The sequence below is a fragment of the Hypomesus transpacificus genome, chromosome 22 (assembly GCF_021917145.1).
Source record: "Hypomesus transpacificus isolate Combined female chromosome 22, fHypTra1, whole genome shotgun sequence".
NCBI lineage: Eukaryota > Metazoa > Chordata > Actinopteri > Osmeriformes > Osmeridae > Hypomesus > Hypomesus transpacificus.
Genome location: NC_061081.1, coordinates 10,275,412 through 10,284,642, shown reverse-complemented (window position 1 = coordinate 10,284,642; position 9,231 = coordinate 10,275,412). Strand labels below are relative to the sequence as shown.

Sequence of the window (9,231 nt, the reverse complement as noted above, 5' to 3'; positions counted from 1 at the left end):
TACCTCACGTCTCTCACATTTTTTGCATTAAGTTGTTCACTTTTTGTTTTTTTCAGTAAGGCTCCTATAACGATTAGCCATTTGGTTGTGTAAGGGATACTAAGCGAGGACATTTCTTTGTAGGGTGTGTAGGTAACTTGTATCCAGCAGGGCATGATCTGGAAACCCAACTTCTCAGAGGAACAAAAAGAAGCGGAGAAAGACCAATGAATGAAGGCCTTGAGATTCTGCAGGTCACAGGTGCCATCTAGTGGTGGGAAACGATGGGAAAGTCCTTTTGTAACTGCTTTGCCTTCCTCTCAGAGTGGAGAAGTGGCATGGGAGTAAAGAACATCTTGTGATTGCAATTTTATCGTTGGTTCAAGACCTGAACGTGATTAGCGTTTTTATTTTGAACATATGCTGTCAAAAAACATGCTATTGAATTGCTTTTAGAAAAATTGCTCCCTTCCTCCTCAGCAGGGGTTATATCACTTCAACAGGCTGGAGTTTTACAGGGAAAGTGTGTGGGCAGGCAAGGAGTTAAGTGGATACAAACTGAAGAAAGGAAAGATGGAAAAAGTTGGAAAGTAGTGATACTGAACAGAGGATAGACTGCAAGGAGGAGAGAATGTGGATGAGCAGAGCAGTGACACCACTTTGATCCCTTTTTGTAGAAATTCTTTACGCCACGTTCAATTGTTTGTTCCAAAGCAATTGTCTTTATGCCTATTCTCCCAACTCATGACTGATTATATACCTAAATTGTTTTGTGTTTGTGTAAATAGACTGTATACATCTGTAAAGTTCTCCAACAAAAAGCAAGCAATGCCTGCAGTCTCGTTCTAGACCTCTCTTCTGTATAATCACAGGGTTCCTTCACATAGTTTCATATATATCGTCTCTCCGCCAAACGCTTGTTCATCTCAGGAAGATTATTTTAGTTTAGTTTGAAACAAAGTGAGAATTATACAATGATAATCGGGGGGGTCAGCTTCTTCTCCAGGGCGTAGTCATATTTACGATTACAGGTAAGAACGATATATAAATGTATCTACCCCCCCAACCTGTTGTTTTGACCTCTTCATTACGGGGGTCAAACCCACCGTAATTCGAACCCTGGAGTCTACAGCTCCGCTTCGTAGGCTACGACTCAATACTTTTTTGTTACTTTGTAATAGCTTTCTGCAGCCAGCGTATATGTAAATGAACGAAGGTAAAACCGTTTTAAGACCTGACTAAATGACATTGAAGACCTCGGATGAAAATCTGTCCGTTAAGAGGTTTTAAGGCCTTCAATTTAAAGTTCAACATTTTTGACTTTTTAAGACCCCGCGGGAACCCTGAATCACTATGTAGCATTGAGCATGACACAATCTACAAAAACAAAGTATTTAATTGTAAAACACACATCACAGACTGTTTCAAATGTTGGCAACAATCCCCCTCATTGTTCCCTCCTCAACATAAGGATGCTTCTTCTGGTGAAGATCCTCACTCTGCCCTCACTAGCGGGGCGGAAACCCCCTGTGTGGCCCCCCCCTCCCTCTGAAGCCCCCCCTGTCCCCTCGGAAGTTGGGCCTGTTCCTCTCCCTGCCACGGTCGCCACCCCTGCCCGCGTTAGGCCCGCCTCGCCCCCCTCGAGACGCCCCGCCCCCGCGGCCCTCCCCCTTGAGTTTGGCGGGCGGGGACTTGGGGCGGAGCCTCTCGATCTCCTCGGTGCAGCCGGACAGGTGGGACTCAGGGATGGAGAAGTGGGAGGCGTAGGCCTCGGGGTTGAAGTTGCTGTTGGTCAGAGTGGGGCCCACCGTCAGCCAGCCTGGGGGGAGACGGGGAGGAGGAGAGCATGGAGAACAGAGGGTTGAGATAGACATTATATTAAAACACGCAGTATGGAGTAGTCCACAACTCCCTGCCATTCTTACCTGCCTTCCCCCCCTCCTCATTCGACCCCCTTACCTGGTCTGATGGTGGAGTCTCGCCCAAACAGGTGCAGCCGCCGGCGGCCCAGGCAGAAATGCTCGATGATGTGGAAGATCTCCACGGGCTTCTCCACGTTGCCCATCTCGGGCTCCTCGGTGATGATCAGGTCGATGTCCACGTTGGCGTGGATGAAGTCTCCGTCCGTGCTGCGCCGCACCGTGCCCTTGATGCCCATCAGACAGTGCTCCTGTCAGGGGCAGAGAGGAGGAGGAGGAGGGGCATCGTGGAGGGGTAGAGAGGAGGAATGGTAGAGTGTAAGAGGAGGAGGGGTAGAGAGAAAGGTATGGCTGGTGAAGAAAAGCCCACATGGTTGGACAGATGTGGGTGTGTTTGGTGAGGAAACCCAGCCAGCTGCATGTTGTACCTTGGTCCTCTGGAACACAGCTTTGGGGTCCAGGGTCTTGGTCTTGCCTGGGTTGTTCTTGTTGGTCTTTATCCAGCAGATGTCCTCACAGCGCCTGAAGCCCCACTTCCTCAGACACTGAGACACAGGGAGCAGGCAGGGCTTCATTGGCACCTTGTTCACTAACATTTCCGTCCTATTTTCAAAATGACTTTTCCATACCTGATTTTTGATTGTAAAAGTGATTTAGTGTGTCCCTGTCTTTTGTGAATGTGCTAAAACACAGTAAAAACAGCCCTTTCTAGTGAGAATTCAGTAGAATACTGAATTAACAATTAACGGTATGTAGCCCCAATGAGTTTGGATTTCAATACTGAAGTGAATACATTGTATTTGTGTTAAAAACAATAACTGGAAAAACAGTTGGCTAGCTTCAAGGTCATGGTAATAACATGACGCTAAGAACAAAGCCACAGCAGCACATGTACACCGCTGAGGTTGGCGTGCTCACCATCCTGCCCAGGTCCAGTCCCTCTCCAGACCCACACCAGAGGAACACAAAGGAACGCAGCGCCGAAATCTCCTCAATCTCCAACTTCATGATCTAGAGAGGGACAAAGAGTCAACACACACAAACATACCCTCTCTGAATTGGACACATGCAGTGACACCCACACACAGTGTGGGTGAAGGGGTGAAGGGGTGTGGTACTTGCATCGTCCCAGTTCCAGAAGCGCTCCGTGTGGCTGATGCCAGACTCTCTGTAGTACTCCTCCAGAGGAGGCTCCAGCAGGATCACGTCAAACTTACACTTCAGCTCCCGCAGGTCAAAGTGCTCCGGCTCCGCCTGCAGGTACCTGCACACACAGGACATGCTCATGAGATGGGGATTGTGTGTGTGTGTGTGTGTGAGTGTGTGTGTAAGGGGTGGTCAGTGAATGATCTTACATGGGGGGTTTGCATGTCTAGGGGGGTGGTCAGTGAATGATCTTACATGGGGGGGGTGTTGGTGGTGGAGATGAGCTCATCCTTCAGTCTGATCAGCTCTCTGAGTTTAGGATACTCCTCAAACCTGTCAGCCAGACCTGGGCAGGGACAACACACACACACACACAACTGCAAATAAATGAGACATTTCCACAGGAATTTTCATAGCCAAAATGTTGCCAATGAAAGTTAACAAACACATGCTAACATTTGTCTTTTTCAATGTACATTAACTTAAGCAATATGCTAAATGGAAATTGCAGTGAAGCACAGTGAACACAATATCCTCTAGTTATGTTAAGGTTGGATTTTATTACTGAGGTTAATATGTCCATGTGAAGTGTTTGTCAGTAGCAATCAAAATGAATGATAAATAAACAGTGTGACTTTGCTTTCTTTCTCCACACCCACACTTACCAACATCTCTGATGAAGTTTTGGGGTCTATGTCCCGTATCCACAAAGTGCTGGCAGTAGTCATTGTGTGGGTTAAGACTCTGGGTACCCTGACAAGACAACAAACTAGGTTAACCCTCACATCATCTACAGAGACAGTTCTGAAGAGAGAACTGGAAGGAGAAAAGATCCTCCCCACAGATGTGTTTATGGATGGATGGGAGGATGGCTTACCTTAAGGAAGGTACTGGAGTCCTTGTACACCTCTTCATATGGGTTACCATCATCAGTCTGTAGCACCTCCACTTCATCCTACACAGACACACACATGGAACCAGTCACCATCTTATCAGCAGGGTTCAATCGAAGTCTCTGTGTGTGTGTGTGTGTGTGTGTGTGTGTACCTTCTGCTCCTCTACATCCTCCTCTGTGTCCTCGCCCTCTGTTGGAGTCTTCCGTTTAGAGGTTGTGGCCAGCGTCTGGAATGAGGCCCTGTAAAGAAATTCCAGGAACACTTAAGGTTCCAGGTTCTCTTTACTGTCCCACTAGGGGGAAATGGTTTTGCAGCTAGGGTTCACATAAGGTCACCAACACACAATCACAAAGTACCGGAAAATTGAGATTTGGGAGTTGAAGTACAAATGGGCAAGTAAGCAAATTACAGGTCAGGATAGTATAAAAAGGCAGCCAAAGAGCTATCTACTATTGAGCATAAGACATGCACTTGGGATGAACGAGTCTTTAAGGTCTAATTATATTCATCCCATTGTACAATAACAAGGCACTAGATCCACATTTACCTGCACGATACTTAATACAAAAGTGGTTAACATCAGTCAATGGCATGCCTAGTGCAAACCGTGCACAATGTGTACGAGTGGAGTGTAGGCTATCCGCTGTATAAGCCCATCTAGCAGCTTTTGTGTAATTCGCTTGTTACCTGCATGTCTCTCGGTTTTCCTCAATTTCCTTGAGCTCATCTTTACTGTTGAGAACGGCGCCGATACTGTCTGCACTCTCCGCTCCCAACTACGTAAAGAAGAAATGACAAAATAGTAAGCTAGGTGGAATGCAAATGCTAGGGCTAGCGTTAGCTCTAACAACATGTAGTTGGGGTAAACATATATACGCAGTATGCTAGGTAGCTATATCTACTTGCTAGGTAAAAAATAGTAATTAAGAGTATTTAATAAAAATCTAAGCTAGCTAGGCAGGGAAGCGGGGTATTTATGCCAGCTAGACTGTTTGCTAGTTCATGCGGCTAGAAACCCTAGTAATACTAGTACCTGTTGAGCTAAAAGCTGCCGTCTGAGCTTTTGCCGCTCACGAATCTCTTGCAGTCGACTGTTCATACCTAAAACGTGTTATTTCACTTTGGTTAGTTTTTTTTGTAATTAATTTCTAGGTACTTAGCGATTGTTATTTTACAATAGCAAAGTCTTGCATATCGTCTTGCATATGCAGCCTTTTCTTGCAGGGGTGCAAGTCGCCTTTTCTTGCACGGGTGCAAGTCGCCGTTTGATGACGTATACTTACTTACAACCCCGCCGACGCAGTGACAAATAGATTACGCGTTACAATATTTTGTCCAATAGCAGAACACTTCTAAGTAATATCCTCTGTGGGGTGCAGTTTAATCTTGGTTAATTTTTCTCTATTTTCTTTCTCTCTTGCTCTAATATTGCTTTTTATTTTCTAATAATACTTTTTCACTTTTTTTTACTCATTTCAATTTCAACCTCAGGCTTGTTATAGCATAGGTATTGCAATATTTCCATTCTCAGTTGTGACAAATTATAATAGGCTGCATAGACTTCAGAACGTCCTGACCATATGCCCATATGTAGCGTTCAACTATTCCTGTGTGATTCAATACGTGGTATTGAAGCACTACTGCATATGTATTAATAATTCAATTGTATCAATAATTTAGCATCCTCATTATCGTTTCGGATAGTGACCCACCGAGCCCTCAGCCAGCGCAGTTAATGATGCCCAAACTCCGTGTCCCTTGGGACCTCATCATGCGCAAGCTCTCACCGCCAAGCCCCGGGCACATCAGCGCCGCACAACCAGATTTTCTCACTCCCGGTCCCGTCCGTCCCCGGTGGTGTGGATTTCTATGAAGACGGCATTATTCATTGAATCAGATGTAGCCTAACTCAAACTGAAGTTTAAAACCGAAACAAAATGGGTTCAATGTATACCAACCTCCTCCTCGCGTCTCTACTCAGCATTTTAAACGGCTGTTTTTCTACCGACGTTCCCTCCTTCATCCTTCTGTTCACCGACTGCATCCAGAGCCGCGGAAGAGACGGCTTCTATCAGGGAGCGATAGACGTCACCGAGTCCGGTGGACAGTGCATGAACTGGAGCGAGGTGTCCGGATTTAATGAGAGGTACCCGGGTAAAGGAATAGGAGACCACAATCACTGTCGGAACCCGGACGGGAGGATCCGGCCATGGTGTTTCTTTAGAAATAGCCGAGGCAGAGTGGACTGGGGTTACTGCGACTGCAAACAAGGTAAACGTTGGCCGGTAGACAAACAGGCTGTTGTTTTTCAGTGTTGTGTCAATAGAATTATAGAATTGGTGAGTGTATGTAGGCTATAAAGAAGAGACACAGAGAGACGGCGATAGATAGTGAACTACTGTCAGCTTATGTACGGGTGCACATGCTTGAAATTAAAAGTTGACGGATTCCATTGGTCAATATTGGAAAAAGTCACCATAACTTCCGTACCGTTGTGTTTCTTTGTCTGAACTATGTTGTGAAGCACCCAAAGTAGTCAAACAAGACTCTCTCACACACCTTGCACGCTCAGGGGGAGATGCAGAGGGCAAGCCTCTGCACATTTAAGCCTTTAAATTACTGTCGAAGTATTTGCAGGTGGAGTAAGAAAACTTGCTTTGTGCCTTAAAGGATGTAGCTATTTTGTAGGCTTGCCTACAACATACATTTTAATATTCACCCACACATATACAGTACCAGTCAAAAGTTTGGACACATTTTCCCAATCAGTTGAATGGAGAAAATGTGTCCAAACCTTTGACTGGTACTGAATATATTTTTCAGTTTCATCTTAATTTATGTTTAAATTGTGTTCAAAATAGCCGAGCCTATGCTAGGTAAAAATAAATTAGAATATGAGTTGCTTTATACTTGCCTACATTTCAACCATGGTTGGAGCAAGCTGTGGTAAACTAACCTTACATGCTGACCCTGTATGTAGCCTAGTCCGCTCCAGTACTCTCTTTGCGATGACAGAAACAGTTTGTGTTTGTTGGTGTGTGCGTGATGACAGGAATGGGCCGTGTTATTTCCCCTTGGCTTGACGCGGACAGCGCGCGGTATTTTTAGCATTGGTGAGAGCGCGAAGTGGATTTGTCAGCTCCTTAAAAATGAACATAAACACGCATCAAACAAAATAGTTTAAGTTAAAATCCCGTTATTTTTAGGCCAGCTAAGTAGATAAAATGGCCTCCTAGTGTGTGTGTGTGTGTGTGTGCGTTTGTGCGTGTGTGTGTGTGTGTGTGTAAAGGGTATGATTTGAGACATGACTACCCTGTGCCGGACGTTCCCGTCAGGGCAAGCCTCAAAAGCGCTGAGGAAACTGAGAGGCATGGATACCCCAACAGTATCTAGTGTACATGTCACTCTGTGTGCGTGTTTTGTGTGCAGGCTGTAACGCATTACCACTTTAACTGGTTGGAAAGGAGAATGTATGATCATAAGAGTGAGGTATATGGAATAAAAAGCACAAAGCATTCAGGGTATGCCTCTAAACTAGCTCCCAGAAATTCTAAAATGTACACACGCACACACATACACACACATCCAGTCACAGTCTGATGCACCTTGATGTCTGAGAGCTTACTGAAAGGGCCAGGTCGTAAAATTCACTACATTCTGTTTTTCATATCGACAGATTGATAGGCACATTACTAAATAGGATGTGTGTGTGTCTTCTGTTGTTGAACGTGATGTGGGTATCGTCTGCAGGATGTGTGTGTTCAGCACTTTATACCACTGCTTCTAATGAAAGCCATTCCCTCTCTTATCTCTCCCTTTCTACACCCCCTCCCACACACCTTCCCCTCCACCACCCTCCCCTCCCACCAGGGTCAGTGCGTCTGCAGGGCGGACGGTCCAAGCTGGAGGGCAGGGTGGAGGTCTACCTGGGTGGGGTCTGGGGGTCTGTGTGTGGAGACGACTGGGGAGACGAGGATGCTACTGTGGTCTGCAGACAACTGGGGCAGGGGTGAGGAGAGCGCACACACACACGCACACACATGCACACACACACAGGCATACACAGGCATACACAGTAACACAAGCTGTACACATACAGATACACACAGACTCTCTTTTTCTAAACTCACATCCTCACTCACACACATGACTGCTGCGAGACTGTGCTGGCTCAGACCACTGCTAGCCAGGTGTTTCTACTAATTCAATGAGACATACTGCAGTGAATGATAGTACTGTAGCTGTGGTGTTCAGTCTCTGGAAACATAGCTCAGCTCTTCCTGGTCATCGACCATGAACCACATGTTGACCGCTCTGGTCCTCTTGAGCTCCTGAAACTCAATGAGCTGTAAACTTCACTGCTCTTCGTTACTCCTCACAAACAGTCTTTGTAATCTTCCCCCGTCCAACAGTGGCATTCCAAACCCTTCCTCTACCCCCTCCCCAAGGGGTGTTTGAATACCTCCAGTTCTCTGCTATGTACCTCTCTGTGCATACATACACACACACACACACACACACAAACACACACACACACACACACACCAACGGTCTTGATTGTGAGATGAGGTCAGGCCAGTGTCAACACTGTGGTTCTCCAGAGACAAGGGGGGCCGTGACCAGATCTCACCCAGAGACAGTGCACCATAACTGGGGTGAAGTCAATGCATGGCCCTTGATTTCCCTGGAGGAGCTCTCATTGACACTCTCTGACACTGACACCAATGCCGGCAAGTGTGCACATGTGGTATACACATGCACACACATGCTCTAACACACACACACACACATACACACACACACACACACACACACAGAGGCCAGTGTGCTCACAGGAAGCAAAAGGGGGGGCATGTGTCAGTCTCGTGTCACAGAGTTCCAGTGATGAGTTTAAACTGTCGGGTTATTGACGCGAAGAGAGTGATCTTCCTGACCCTTGAACCGCCCATTATTGACAGGATATGACCTTGGAATGGCTCAAGGTGACAGCCCGCCACAGCCTCAAAATGGCCACTTTGTCTGCCGAGTCCAGATGTTCTTTTTATTAGCTTTAGCAGTGCGCTCTGTGTTTGTGTGCCATCTTTCCATATCTTCCCTTTTCTCTGCCCCGCCCTCTCTCCTTCCCCACCTCTCCAGGTTCACCGGGCGGGCCCGTACCGCCCCCCTCTCTCGTCTGGGTGTGGCCAGGCTCCACTGGAAGGCGGTCCACTGCGAGGGGGCGGAGTTCGACCTGATGCAGTGTCCCAAGACGGCCTGGAACGGAGGGGAGTGTCCCCAGGCCGCTGCCCTCG

The 9,231-nt window shown here is 46.7% G+C and overlaps 1 protein-coding gene across 4 annotated transcripts; it reads right to left on the bottom strand.

Annotated features, from left to right (window-relative positions):
- Positions 1-1,363: 1,363 nt before the first annotated feature.
- Positions 1,364-6,974, bottom strand: mettl14 (methyltransferase 14, N6-adenosine-methyltransferase subun). Of its 4 annotated transcripts, XM_047044477.1 has the most exons (14): positions 6,897-6,974; positions 5,899-6,056; positions 5,728-5,807; positions 4,974-5,041; positions 4,628-4,716; positions 4,092-4,179; positions 3,922-3,999; positions 3,710-3,797; positions 3,300-3,390; positions 3,021-3,162; positions 2,817-2,909; positions 2,327-2,443; positions 1,939-2,149; positions 1,364-1,798 (listed from the first exon to the last, which is right to left on the bottom strand). In XM_047044477.1, the coding sequence occupies exons 2-14, from the start codon at positions 5,982-5,984 to the stop codon at positions 1,488-1,490; spliced, it is 1,542 nt and encodes a 513-aa protein (XP_046900433.1). In that variant the 5' UTR covers positions 5,985-6,056; positions 6,897-6,974; the 3' UTR covers positions 1,364-1,487. The 4 variants fall into 4 exon arrangements, with proteins under 4 accessions (XP_046900433.1, XP_046900436.1, XP_046900435.1 ...); XM_047044480.1 differs by lacking the exons at positions 5,728-5,807; positions 5,899-6,056 and having other exon boundaries at positions 6,897-6,963; XM_047044479.1 differs by lacking the exons at positions 5,728-5,807; positions 5,899-6,056; positions 6,897-6,974 and adding an exon at positions 6,855-6,873.
- Positions 6,975-9,231: the final 2,257 nt, after the last annotated feature.